We start from the raw sequence: 15,000 nt of genomic DNA on the forward strand, positions 1-15,000 counted from the left end.
AAACCCAAGTTTCCGGGGGAAGATACCTTGCCACCTTTGTAATTAGTTTTATTATTTTTTTTTTAGTAGACTATTTTATTATTACACATTATCATATGCAAACTACTGCATTTTTTTGTTGTTTTATGTCGATGTGATGTCCCTCTTCTAGTATTGTTTTAATGCCTTTTAATGGGTACAAAATGATTTGCATCTCTGCAAATTATATTGAGCCTTCGTGTATTTCTTTGGCAAATAATATAATGTGGCAATGCGATAATAAAATTTCAAACCGAATGGTGCGACATCGCCTTATTTATTTTATCATTCAGCTACATGGTATGTATTCGTTGCGGCTCCGATAAGAACCCTTTTATCTACATTTTGCGTGTAGATGTCATTGTCCACCATTTCTTGACGTAATGTTGATTCCTCAGTTTGCAGTGAGGAGGAGGAATAGATGGAGTTAGGTTGTAATTGTCCACCTATCTGTGCATTTTCAGATGAAATACTTTCTGAAGAAAGAGGCTCACCCGAGTTTATGCTTATAGAGTCGTCCGATGAGAGGTTATCCTCAATTTTTTCGTATATTTGCCCATTAATCGGCTCAATTTTCTCGTCGGAATTGGGTGACGGACCTTGAACTTGTCTGCATTTTCCACGCCCGAAGTTTCTTCTGTGAGAATCGAAGTCTCGTTCTGTAGGTTCAGCATAAATGTGAGTGTTGTCTTCTTTGCTGCAATTTGTGGGTTGCATTTGTGCGTTGTCAGCATCTTCCAGAGGGGGTGAATACACAATATCTGCCGGTGGAGGTGGTAATGGCAACGCCATACTGGGCTTCCTTATTGGCACTTTTAACTTGAATGTAGGCGGGTCGGGCAGCTCCTCATACAGAGCAGAAGCATAATATGGTTCTTCGGGAGGTAGAACGTGATGCATGAAAATCCCTCTGTAATCACTTCCTGCTGTTTGGGGGATTTCCATGTGGAACACGTTGTCCTCAACGTGAGACCTGTGGCTGGAAAATAAATTACAATTAGCTTATACAAAAATAAAAAGATATACAAACAAGTATAATATGAGAAAAAAATTAATAAATCCAGACGCTTTGTTAAAATGTCTCGATGAAATTTAATATATCGTGTACTTCTAGCGAATTCAATCCAGGAGCCATCCCAACAAGCCCAGACGAGAAATTGCACATTCCTCGGGCTGTCGCCAAATTGTTTAAGAGTTGGTTATTGTCGCATTTAAAGTGTATCTATTTTAAATGGGACATTTCGATGAAAACAACACCCTGTCACGTGATGTATTCTGTGGCTTTATTAATTCTTTCTCATAAGTTGGTTCACCCGTTATTAAATTATTGATTTTAACTTTATTCTCTATCTATTCTCCTCTATTGTCTAACCTGTAATGCAATCCAAATAAATTTGTCAAAATATTTAGAGTTAATGCCGAAGTAAACTACCTTGACACAAAAACATCAAAACACCAAACTGACATCTAATTTTTTTGCATATAGTTACAGTTATATATGTTTACTCTGCACCCAGGTGCCACTGTTATTTGTTTGGCTAAAACTGAGTGGGATTAACTATTAAGTACTTATTGGCAAGGATTAAGGTTCTAGATTGCCTCAGGGCTATTCTTATAGATCTGCTTAGGGCGTTGATTGGGCACTCTCTGTATGACTTTATCTGCCTATTCGGGATACTGATTGTAGATGTGTGAATCTGATCTTCATCTATCCGAATTCTTTGTTTCAGTTTGTTTAGTTTTCTGGTATCCCCATTCATAAACACTCCATCTTTATCATCTCTTATTCGATCCGATGTTTAAACAGGTTTGAGGGAACTTAACGGTGCCCTTCTCTCTCTGAGTGAATCTGATTTTGTTGTCCTAATGCTGCATGTAATGATTAATGACACTTCATCAATTTCGTCTACTGTTTCACAGGGTGTTCCTCAACGCGCACTCTTAGGTCCCCTTTTGTTTATTGCTTTCCATTCAGGAGTGTGCAGCGTTTGAAAAATTTTTTCAAAAATTTATACGGCGCCCCATTAATTAAAAACATCAGTAAATAATATTCTAAAATCAACGAATTTTACCTTTGGTCTCCTGGCGCTCGTGTGCGTCGCACACATTGCACACGTGGACGGCGCCCCCCTACTTACTTTAATGATCTCTCAAACTGTGTTGGATTCTCCTATTGTCAACTGCAGATGATCTTAAAGGTTACAAAGTTATCTGTTACTAACCCTGTAGCGAGAGAGGTAGTAACAGGCAACCTCGTTACTATGGAGGTAATAAAGTCGCTACATCTGTTAAAATTTTACAGTTATGTCATAAATTACTTTCTTAGTGTGATGCATTAATCTTAATCCTTTACGCATATTTCGATGTATTATATTCGGCATTGCTCAGCTTTCTTATCAATGTTTAGGCTCTGCGAGAAAGGAGTATGTAAATAACTAAGTTGCACTTCTGATACCAAAAGTTAACTGGTAGTACTGACACTTGCTGTACTGCATTTTCAGAAATGGTATTCGATTTTGTCTTTCGTTATCATTAAAGTGATGATTCGGGCAAAAACACACCTAATTGTAGTGCATCGCTGCCTTCATAATTTTTGTATTAAATATTAAAATACCACAAAAATATCATCCGCTTACCACTTCTTGGAGACGAGAAGGCCTGCTGTGATGCAAAGGACGCATACTGCTACTCCAGCACACACCGATACGACGCTTACTGAAACAGAAAGTGAGAACTGTGCTGAGTGAGTTGAATTTGCTTTTCAAAGCAGCGTTTATTTTATTTAAAGATGCGCTTCTTTTATTACACAAACACCGAGGAAGCTTTACGTTTAAAGAACGCATGTTTACCAAAGTGTTAAGGTACCTTTTTGGGGAGGTTTTTTCTTGTGGTACCCAGGGCCGGATTTACACATAAGCTAAACAAGCTACAGCTTAGGGCCTCACTCCATCGTAAAAAAAAATCCTTTCTTTAATATTGTCACTGGCGAACTGTAAGAGAGAAGGGCCTCGTGCATGTTATAGCTTAGGGCCACAACACGTTTAAATCTGGCCCTGGTGGTACCACTTAGGCATCACCATTCCGGTTTCTTTCTTCTAGTATCTGTACCAGAAGGGGGGGGGGGAGTTTGGTTGGTGTCGTTAGTTTAGTAGCAGTACTAAAGAGATCAATTCTTATTTTCCCCCTCGTGGTTGATAACTGTATAACGCAGCCAGCGGCGAGCAGTCCCGAAGGTTCAAGGTGGTGCACCAACTGGGTGCCAGTGTTCAAGGGGGAACATGAAAATTACAGATTCATAAGAAAAATTACAGAAAAATACAAATTTCTTCATATTCAACTTTGCAGTTGAATATGAAGAAAATTGTAAAAGGAGAAGCCAAATTGCGATTGGCACCCGGACGCCACATGCCCTAGGAAACCCCTGAACGCAGCCGAGGTATAAAGAGGACAGTCAGTTGTTATTCAGATAAATACTTGATGCCATGACGCGGGGAATTACATGTTTGTTTCTAGTTCAAATTATTTGTGCAATTTTACTACTTGATTTACTGGTATCAACGGTTTTAACGATCGAATTTTTTGAAATATTTTTTATTATTTTTTAAAAGAATAAACACGAAAAGACTTTGTATTTATAGAACTGTGCCACGTGATTGAGATATATATATATATCAACAATTTTCACGATCATAAATTACTTATTTTCGAAAGATTCGTTAATTGAGAGATTTGTTTAAAATGTTTAAAAATAAATTATTATTTTCTCTCCACATAGAGAATTTGCAACATCACTATCGAGCGCCTTTAAGCGTCTAAAATTTGAAATATTACCTAAAAAATGTATATATTACTCCTAAAAAAAATAGATAAGGGACATAAATGACAGAGTCTAATATGTGTATTTATTTATTATTATTATTTTTTTTTCCAAACTGTTTATACATCTTCGAGTTACGTAGCTCCTTTGTTATGGCCACCAACAGCATCGATCTTATGCTTGTGATTGATTATACATATAAGAAGCAAAATTATACGCACATGTGCGCGTTTAAATAGTTTTTAAACTATTTTATTTTTATTAATAACGAGATACACAACAGGTTACCACGAAGAGTGTGTGGGAGCAGAACAATGAACACAATTGATAACAATAATAAGAGCTCCAACAGGAAGATAAAAAGAAAGATAAAGATTTCATACGTACAAAAGTGGTACAAAATTAAGTTAAGTTAGCGGTAAAACAAATAATAAATAAATTAGAGATTAGGAGAATAATAGAAGGAATAATAATAATAAACTACAATAATCAGAAAAGGGCTAGCCACTTTGCAGTTGAAGAGAAGAGGCAAACTTGTGGACGGAGTTCAGTGATTGAGGGTTGCCAAAGAAGTCAACGAGAGAGTCACTTGCCGATTTTCTGATTCTGTTCAGTGGACTGAACTTCATAAAGTCCGTGGTGGCAGAGCCAAGGCGAAACAGCGTAAGGTTCCTGACTTGTCTACAAGGAGCATTGAAGTTGATTTTACTAGAAATGAAGGAGGCTAATAAATAGCTTCATCCCTATATTTAATGCCTATAACGTTTATATTTTTAATTTTCAGTAAAATTTACATTAAATCACCTCGATGGAAATTTGCCGAATCTCATTACGTATGAAATCACTTACCCATTACGATGTTGGACGACCACTCCACGGCCAAAGGGGTGCTCTTCAGGACCTCTACATGAATTTAAGGCAAAGATGTTATTAATCAAAAATCAATAATCAGTAATGCTAATCTTTTCTAACACGATCTGATCCATACATTGAGAGCGTATTATATTACCAACAACAATTATTTAAAAAACGTGTTTTATTCTTTACATTAAAAATCAAATCTTAGCCATACATTTTCCTGCAAAAAATATAAACGGGTGCTCCATTTAAACTATAATTTACGTGATTATTATTAAATAATAACTTCCGGAGTTCTGAGGCCTTACATCTTTCAGTGCTGGCTGGAAACAGTTAAAAAAAGTCCCTTTTCTAAGCAAGGTCTCTGACATCATATTGGTAACCCGGGATAATTATTTATTTGAAAAAAACTGTTTTTATGCTCTTCTTTATGCCGAAGTTGATCATCGACTGCAGGCTGCGTCCACATTTGAGAAGGATCTGTGACTTTCCACCTTCTGTATTGGAATTTATCCGTTCAGACGGGTTTACGACCCCTCCTTCCCTCAGAACATAGCTGAAGCACACTTCGCTCTGTCCCGTGGTATACACTAAGACGTGTCATTTGATCAGAATCAAGCTCGATCCGTTTGTCGAGTGCAAGGCCACTGCGACCTTATGTGCCGCCAGTGAGAGAAATCAAATTTGCTGTCCAACGTATTTGGATTAAAAAAAATAAAATGAGGCGTAAATAATTATTATTAATTTATTAAAAAAAGAAAAGAATTACAACATATCTCACATATAATATAATGAAACAACAAACGAAAATAACAAAATCATTCTGAAATACAAACTTTAAATTGTAAATCACAGTAATCGTACTCTTTCACAATAATAAAATAAAAGGAAAATTATAACGTTAAAAAAATATATGCAAATTTATGTTTCTACGCTTTAAGATGGGCGAATTTATTAATTATTTCATTTATGTTTATTTGTTCCAAATGATCATTTTCTATTGAAATTATTGCCAAATTAGAGAGTGGCTGTTGAGATATTGTCGCTCGTAAATAGCACTGCCCAACATGATTTTTACCTCCAGCAAATCAGTGGTTGTTTCTGGTCAAGTTTTATCTGTAGAATTTAAAATCATTTAAATTCTTATCACGCATAAAAATTTCCTATCACGTCTCAGGTTTAAGATAACTGAATTCTGTACAAAGATCTCATTACTGTTTGAAATAAAATTTTTAAATGTATTAACTTTTGGTTGGTTTTGTTAATTGGGCTAAAAGTTAAGTACATCAATATTGTTCTCGCAATATAGTATATTTTGATTTTGATGCACTTTTCCAGGCAAGTCAGTATTTTTATTCATTTTATTACACCATTCAACTGTTCAATATATAGTGTATGATAAACTAGGCTACAAGAATTCACCTTCTGTTCAAATTTACCAATTGCTTTTACTCTTTTTAGGTTAATGCATCTTTAAAATGGAGAAGACAAAGCACAGAACCTGCGTCAATCACCCAGACAACTTCTGCTATATTTGTGGACACTTAACCCCAAAAACTCAGAGGAAGAAAATGTACAATGTCACACAAGTTGCATATTCATTGTACTTCGGCTGCAAGATCGGTGACCAAGAAAAAAATTGGGCTCCACATGTCTGTTGTATTACTTGTACAACGAACTTAAGGCTGTGGTTATATGGCAAGCTGAGAGCATTACCTTTTGCCGTCCCCACGGTGTGGCTCGAGCCCAAGAATCATTTCGACTGACAAAAAGAGCAAGCGCTGCATCAAATATCCCATCAGCAATTAGGCCAGTGTCACACGATAAAAAAGAACTGCCAGTACCTGTGCCACCAAATCTTGGGATATTGGAAGTAGTGATGAAGGTACAGAAGAAATCGTTTTACCAGATGTTATGGAACCATGTATTTCACATGATTTGGACTACGAGCGAGAAAAGGAAAAGGCCCCACACTACATTGAAAAAGGAGAATTAAGCAACTTCGTCAGAGACTTGGGGGTACCAAAAGAGAAGGCTGAATTACTCGGATCCAGACTACAGCGGTGGCACTTATTCACCAAAGGTACAAACATTACAATGTACCGTAAGCGAAATGAAGAATTTTCAAGATATTTTGCGAGGGAAAACAACATGTGTGTCTGCAAAGACGTCGTTGGTGTTATGCACGAACTGAACATTGATCGCAATACCTCTGAATGGCGTTTGTTCATTGACGCGTCAAAGCTAATTCTGAAAGCAGTATTGCTTCATTATGGAAATACTTTACCATCAATTCCTCTTGTTCATGCTGTTGGCCCGAAAGAAACTTACGATAGTATGTCCCAGATTCTTGCTGCTATACGTTACAATGACTATGCTTGGAAGATTTGTGGTGATCTCAAAACGATTGGACTGCTCGTTGAGTTGCTAGGTGGTTTCTGTAAATACTGTTGTTTCCTGTGTTTGTGGGATAGTCGAGCAACAGCCAAACACTACTTCGTAACAACACTGGAAGAAGAGAGATGAATATATTCTCGGCAAAAGCAATGTAAAGTATGTTCCATTGGTTGATCCACAAAAGGTTTTTCTTTCCCCTTTACACATCAAGCTTGGACTGATTAAGAATTTCATTAAGGCACTGGATAAAGAAAGCAGAGAAATCGCATATTTACTGAAAATGTTTCCAAATTTTTCTCATGCATAGCTGAAGGAAGGAATTTTCATAGGTCCTCAAATAAGAAAGCTCCTAAAAGATGAAGAATTTCAAAGAAACCTTAATGAGGTTGAACTGGCTGCATAGTGATCTTTCAAGGCTGTGGTATACGAATTCCTCGGAAAGAGAAAAGAAGAGAACTATGAGCAATTGGTGACAAACTTGCTGAAATCCCGACTGTTATTTAAAATGCATTTCCTTCATTCCCATATGGATTTCTTTCCTGAAAACTTGGCGGATATCAGTGATGAACAAGGAGAGCGCTTCCGCCAGGACGTATCCGGCAATGGAAAAACGATACCAAGGTCGATGGACTCTGCCACGATTGGAGATTACTGTTGGTTCCTTAAAGTAACTTTCCTTTTATACTCCAGCAATTTGGAGTATAAAAGGAAATCATTGAGTGGGAAACATGTCTAAGTAACATATATTGTGAGTAATAATCACAACCATGTATGCTGGTATTGTATAAAATCAAGGAATTTAAAAAATGCGTTTATCTTTTGATGTAGACGTGACAGAAGTAAAAGATTGATATTTTCATAATCAGGACATTAATTTTGTTCAGAAGAACCAACTTTCGTTCCAGAGGTAGGACGAAAAAAAACTTTTTTTTGTCGGGTAGTGTAATTTTCGATTAATTTTAAAAAACCCCGTTCACCCGAGGCAAAGAAACTGGTAAAGTTAGAAAATTTCTTAATACATGGAAGAGTATCTGTAAAATCGATTTTAAAAATATATCGAAAAACTTCAAATGGAGTAATATTGTCTTTAATATAAATTTTACGTACTCTAAGTTCTTCGTATAATGCTAAACCATCAATATCGGATTCATTACGATCGATGTCACTTAACTTAATATGCAAATGAATTGTCATCTGACCATTTTTTTAAATTCGGAAATATTATAAAACATTTTAAATATTTCTATCTGTTCTTTCGTATTTGTAAACCTCTCAGTTAACGAGAAGAAAACTGTTGCGCCCATAATTTGAAAGAAAAAAATTATTTTGAAATTTTTTTGCTGATTCTGATTGTCGAAGTCTGCAGATGATACAAAGGTTGGCAGGGTTGTTAATGACAGTAATGGCAGTGTGCTACTACAACAGGATCTGGATAATTTGGGCAGATGGGCTGAGAAGTGGCAACTGAAGTTTAAAATTGCCAAATGCAAAGTACTGCATATGGGTAGAAGTAACCCCGGAGAAACGTACCAACTGTGTGGTACGGTGTTCTGCCACTCAGGGTGGTAGAGAATGAAGAACAGCTGGGGGTAATTGCGCAGTCAGACACGAAGTTTTCTGACAGTGCAGACAGGCTGCCAGAAAAATGGTTTAATTTATCAGTACTCACCTCATCTCATGCGGTGAGTACCGATAAATTAAGCCATTGCTTTGATTTGATTTGAGTAATTAATACGGTACTTTGAGGTTTACTCTAAATTTTTCATTGCAAGTTGATGTCTTAAATGAATTCACGGAAGAACTGGACAAACTTTTAGGGCGAATGGTTGTGTGAAATAGATTTTTTTTTTCTTTTGGCTGATGCTGTAAAAGCTTGCTTTCTTGCATCACATGCCTGTACTAATGCAAATGCTTCGTCTCTACTTTCACAATTGAAATGAGGTTTTTCCAACCTTTTCCTTATAGCGCTTACTTCTGGAAACTAAGTTTCTTCAATGCCAACGATAGCAGCCATATTATTAGCCGAATCGAGAAATGTTTGGACCGCTTTCTTTAAAATATTCCGTGATATTTTGTAGACATTCAAGAGCTTCGTGAATATCAGAATCCTTTTTTTTTTTTGGAGCATTTTACTTACTGGATTAATTTTATTTAAACTTAATTTTATTTTCGTCTTCAGTGATTATAGCAAAATGTTTAACTTCTCTGGTCATTTCTAGTATTTTATCTGTAATATTTTGCGATATTATTTCATTTTGTATTTGATCACGCAAATAATGTAGGCGCCTCCGTAGCCAGGTGGGCAGGAGCAGCAGTGCGCTTCTTGATTAGACCGGGGTTCGAGCCCGTGACCACCAAATACGGAGGATGCGGAAAGGTCAGTGAATGACCACCGCATATCCCCGGAGCAATATGGCCTTAGTTGTTAATGCTCCTAAAAACTAAATAACAACAACAACAGCAAATAATGCGCGATATTTTTCGATTCGGATTTCTGAATGAGTTCCGAATGAGTTCCGAATCAAATTTAGAAATTGTTTACCTGCAGGATGGAACATATTTGTTTCCATCCTGCGGGTAAACTGTTTCTTTGTTTTTTGCTGCCGCGAGCCCGGACTGATGAGATATCACCTGGTTTCGGCGCATTATAGCCTTAGTTACTAATGCGCCAATAAAACCCAACAACCAACCAACCAACTGATGAGATATCACCTGGTTTTGGCGCATTATAGCCTTAGTTGCTAATGCGCCAATAAAACCCAACAACCAACCAACTGATGAGGTGAGTTTTCTTTTCCCAACTCATTAATCTAGTATTATGTACATATACAAAGAGTAATTTTATTGCTAATTGTACGTGTTAGTTTAGTGGAAAAAAAGTTAAGTTTTTAAGCGAATTCGGGAGGGATTCAAGCAATAACGGTCGTTGGAATAAAAATACAGTTGAGAGGGGTCACGCGTTTAATCGACTTTCATTCTTTCGTTTGCGTTCAGTGAAAAAAGTTTTAAGTTTTTACGCGACTTACGGAGGTATTCAAGCAAACACGCACATCGTATTTTTTTTGTTTCTTGTTTTGAAAACAAAATACGTTTTGTGTTATGTTTTCTTCGTTTTAACTCTTGCTTTATTGCGTGACATTTTGTCTTTCGCGAATAAATTGCATTTCTGTTACTCGCTGTTCCGAAAACATTGCCGTTAATTTTGTTGTTTTTCGGCTACGACATACCGCTATGTCACGTGACATCCGCCATGGGCAAGTCGTCGAGAAGAAGAGGGGGGGGGGACGCACTGAGTGGGCAGAGTTACGAACCGTACGTCATGGCATTCCCCCTCTTCTTCTCGACGCCATTTTGTAAGGGTACCGTTCTCTGGAGAATTATCAATTTCGCTATAAAGAAGTTTGTTAAACAGACGTCCAATTTGGATGTCGAAAAGTTTTTTGAGGCCTTCCTCAACTGCTGTCCCGAACTGCTCCTGAACTTGCCTACCCACTTTCAGTCAACGGCGGCCCTGAGTGGGTGATTAGGTTTTATGCGCGCATATTATTATTATTATTATTATTATTATTATACTCTTTTTTTCAGGCCTGTTTAGCCGAGTGGTCAGGAGCGGAAGTGCGGTAGTACACGCTCTTTGAGTAGACCGGGGTTCAAGCCCCTGACTGCTGAATACGGTCGATCTGCCAACCCCCACTGGACCAGCGTGGCAGATTATGGTCCATTTTCCCTCAGCATGAATTGTTGAAGAGGCTTCCATCCTGCAGTGGGTTGATAATGGCTGCACTTTACCTTTTTTTTTTGCAGAGGTTCTGAGCTTTTTCAGGTGTAATAGGTGGAGATGGACTTATGTGTAGGAGCCACCCTTCATATCAGGACACACAAGCAAATGTACAAAAAGACTACAGCATATATAAGAGTATGTATATAAAATCTGTATATAAATTGATTAATATGTATCTTGAGAATGTATATACAGTTGTGTGTTAATAAATAAAACAAATAAAAATATGGTGCAAGGAAGCCTGAGGCTTATGCTACACCAACCAAAAAAATTTTCTGAATTACACCGAGAGAGAGAGAGAGAGAGAGAGAGAGAGAGAGAGAGAGAGAGAGAGGGAAAAGTAGAAGGAAATCACAAAGAAAGAGAAGAATGATGATATTCAGCTCAGGACCCTTGGGTGTGTGTGCCAAGCCCATACTCACCAGATGTGACCTTATACCGGCTTTGAAAATGGAGAGTGATTATAACCATCGCACAACTGGCGAGGGTGGTTCCAGAAGTGAAAACGACTTTCATTAAAAAAAGTGGCGATCGTTCCGGAGAAGCGTTTTCATTCGCTGTTTGATTGGTGACTGACCAATCATGTCGTTGACGTCGAACCAATCGTGTGAAGTTTGTGATGTTTCTGACAGCCATTTTGTGTTCATTCTGTATTTTATAAAATAACCGTCGTCTTCGCAAACTCGCACATATTTGCAACTACTCAAATATAACGTAAGATATCCCGACCTTTTCCCCACGATTTCCCCCGTGCCTGATATACGATGATTTCACACTCTCCAAGGAACGTGAAATCTTCCTTTGTACAAAGCTTCAAACACTCCTGAAGTTGTTCCCCTGCAGCGAACTGATTGTGGTTGGTTGATATGTTCGTTAATGGCACAAGGGGTGCTAAGGCCATATTGTGCCTCTAACAGATTGTACGGGGATGGATAACTTACTTGAACAGACTGCAGTCGTTGCAGTCCACGTCCCATTGCGAAGACACCGGATGGTTGGCGTTAGCTCCGTTGCTTGATATCCGGGATCGCAGTGCAGCGTCATAACAGTTCCCTCGACGATTTTCTCCGCCCCCACGCGGAAAATCCACTTCCCGCCTTCAAAAGAGTCGACAAACGGTATGTTACAGGTGACCTCTGAAAAAATCAAGGGTCGGTTTGAACTGGTCTCTGCTCGCTTGACAGCATTAACAATAATCAAAGGTTAAGTATACTATTGGGCATCGATGCTTGGATTAAACGTTGCTTACTCTTCAGTTTCAAAAAATTAATGCATAATGGGGTGGGGGGAATAGGCTCGATTTTTAATAAAAAGGCATCGATGCAGTGTTTATTGCTTCACACTCTTGTGTTTTTTTTTTTAAATAAATTTGTAAAAAGAAAAGATGAACACATAAGCAGCAACTTACCAGTACAGAATTCGCTGGCATTTCCCCAAGTGCCGTCTTTCTGGCACATCCTCACCTCCCGGTCTTTGGCAAAGAACCCTGGATCGCAGATAATCCGGAGCCGGCTTCCGTAGAAGAGCGAATTATCGAGAAGCTGCACCACTCCGTGGGGGATCACTTTTATGTCCTTGCACTGAATCGCTGCAAAGAAAAGACGCTTTCAGTCAACCGCGTGCATCGGAGATGACCTTCATTAGTGACGTCATCAGGATTTGAATTTTGCCACGAAAGAACGCCGTTCTGGGGCTTTGGATAAATGCTGGACAAATAAACTTTGGACAAAAATACTACCAAAATGCTCTGCCAAAATTATTCCGACACTCGGGCGTTTGAAAAAACACGAGTTTGAACGAGCAAGTTTATTCGCAGGAGTCGTAGGAAAATTGTCCAAAGTGTTCTTTTGCGGAACACTTTGGGCAGTTTTCTTGTAGCATGTGTTGCCCACGTTACGCAACATGTGCAAACTTCACACAACAGTTCAACACGAATACCTGTGCATTTCTCCTCCGGTAAAGTCTTTTTGCGTGCGTTAAGTGAAAAAGGTCCATGAGGAGTCAGCATATTGTTTCTGTAAACTGCTTGTATTCTGTAGTTGGTTTGTATATTTTGCCAGAGAGAAAGAGTTTTAGGAACATTTTATGAAAATTTGTGATTAAGGCCATATTGCTGTGATTATACTGCAAAAATACACAGCGTGTTTTGCGGTCGATTTTCTGTTTCCTAGCAGAAAACCAGAGTTCCCGGGAAAAAAAACCACACTACCCTTATCAGAGACCGACTAGCTCAGCGACGTTGTAAAAAAGGCTCATAAATATTCCTCACGTCGTCGGTGGGATTCCAACTCAGGTCTTTCCACATGTGTGGGGTGGACAGCGATTCTACCAACGTGCTACCCACGAGGGCTTGTTTTAGCTCAATGGCGCCTTCATAATCTCAGAGGAAACGACTGTTCTTGTATGATAAAGCGGAAGGGGAAAGGCGATAGTTTGCCCTGCGACCAAACATAGCTTTAGTCACCTCAAGTCGTACAGCAACAGGTTATGAGAGTCGCCACCTGTTATTATCTAGTGTCACAGTAGGTGAGCCGTTCCTCTACGTGGTGTGGATCACGCACACAGACCTCCTCCAGAATACATCGGGACCTGGACAGTGGCTACATCTGCATTTTAGTTCTCTAGTGGCAGCCTCAGCTGTTGTCACTGGAAGAATATCAGCGACAAATTGTCAAGAACTGATCACGTTTCGAGCGAAAATCGTAAGATCCCTCGCAACACTCTCGATTTGTTTTACAATAAAAGAAAATCGAGAAATCTGTTGAAATTAATTGGAAACTGCTAAGCGAGGCGAAATCCTAACCAACGCATTGGAAGAATCAATCAAAGGAAGTGCTGCCAATTTGTTAAAAAGAAGCTCGCTCGAGAAAAAATTCAGCTAAGGGTAATTTCTGGAGATAAAACAGCCACTTGGGACAACTGTTGTTGTTTCCAAGACCATAATGCAACGAACCTTCCCCTGTATGGGCCACAATGTAGGCGCCCGATCAAAATACCCATAATATGGCCTCCCATCGCTACGAGTTTGCATGTGACTGGGATCGTTGAAATTAACGATGAAAAAGGTTGCCTTCAGTGAATCAAGTTTCCTGCTGTGAATGCCGACGGTGGATGGAAGGTACGTTCGTAAACTGCGGAGAGGAATAACTCGGACGTCCTGGTCCAACAGAAACAGACAGGCGGTGGCAAAGTTTTGGTTTTGACCGAAGTGTTCCTGGAAATGTCTTGCAGTCCTTATGCCCTAGACGGCACTCTGAATGCTAAAAACTGTCTATCAATTGCGGCTGATCAGGTGCATCCTTTCATGGTGACTGTCTTCTTGGATGGTAGAGGTGTGTTTCAGCAAGTAGACGTACATGATCAGCCACAATGGATAAGTATGTTCAAGCAAAAAAAAAAAAAAAAAACCTAACTATTATATTAGGCCACCCGAATAATTAAATTCATCTGCCGTGCTGTGTGTCTTTTGTCTGTTAATTACGTGTGTTCTATGGTCGATTTGTTTGTTTGCTTTGCTGGACGAAAAACCCGAGTTTCTGGGGAAAAACCTTGCTATCTACGCTTGAGACCGACTGACTCAGCCACGGAGTGAAAAAAGCCGATTAAAGTTCCTCGCGTCATCGACGGGATTCGAACCCGGGTCCTTTTCCACCGAGTGTGGGGAGGACGGTGACGATACCAATGTGCTGCCCGCGCAGACGGTGTGTTCCGGCAGCAACATATATGCGCCCTGCCACGATTTCGGTATTGTCTGAGAATGATTCGCTGAACACGAAAGTGACTTCAAGGGCCGACGATTCGCCGGATATAAATCCCATAGAACAGCTCTGGGATTACGTGGATTGGCAGATTTTGCGTTTAGGATCCTCCGGTACGAACTATCGTGGATCTACCGAACACAAGCTGGCAACATGGTACAACACATCTTTTGAAACCTTTACAGGTCTTATAGAGTTCCTGCCTCGACTTTTGGCGACCAAAGGAGGCCATTGCCCCGGGCGCTCACATCTGGTGAGTATGGGCTTGGTACTCAGGATCCTGAGCTGGATATCATCATTCTTCTCTTTCTTGGTGAATCCTTTCTACCCCTCTCTCTCACTGTGGGTAACTCGGGAAATTTTTTTTGTGG

At 39.2% G+C, this 15,000-nt stretch overlaps 1 protein-coding gene across 1 annotated transcript in view; it reads right to left on the reverse strand.

Annotated features, from left to right (window-relative positions):
- Positions 1-303: 303 nt before the first annotated feature.
- LOC150087594 (sushi, von Willebrand factor type A, EGF and pentraxin domain-containing protein 1-like) overlaps positions 304-15,000 on the reverse strand; it is a 67,071-nt gene continuing 52,374 nt past the window's right edge. The window contains exons 9-13 of the mRNA XM_090372543.1: positions 12,280-12,459; positions 11,813-12,007; positions 4,685-4,738; positions 2,655-2,733; positions 304-997 (exon numbers count right to left, since the gene is read on the reverse strand). Of these exons, the coding sequence (XP_090228669.1) occupies positions 304-997; positions 2,655-2,733; positions 4,685-4,738; positions 11,813-12,007; positions 12,280-12,459 (1,202 nt within the window). The remainder of the gene's footprint in view (positions 998-2,654; positions 2,734-4,684; positions 4,739-11,812; positions 12,008-12,279; positions 12,460-15,000) is intronic.

The sequence above is a fragment of the Mastigoproctus giganteus genome, chromosome 4, assembly GCF_048544385.1.
Source record: "Mastigoproctus giganteus isolate SK-2022 chromosome 4, ASM4854438v1, whole genome shotgun sequence".
NCBI lineage: Eukaryota > Metazoa > Arthropoda > Arachnida > Uropygi > Thelyphonidae > Mastigoproctus > Mastigoproctus giganteus.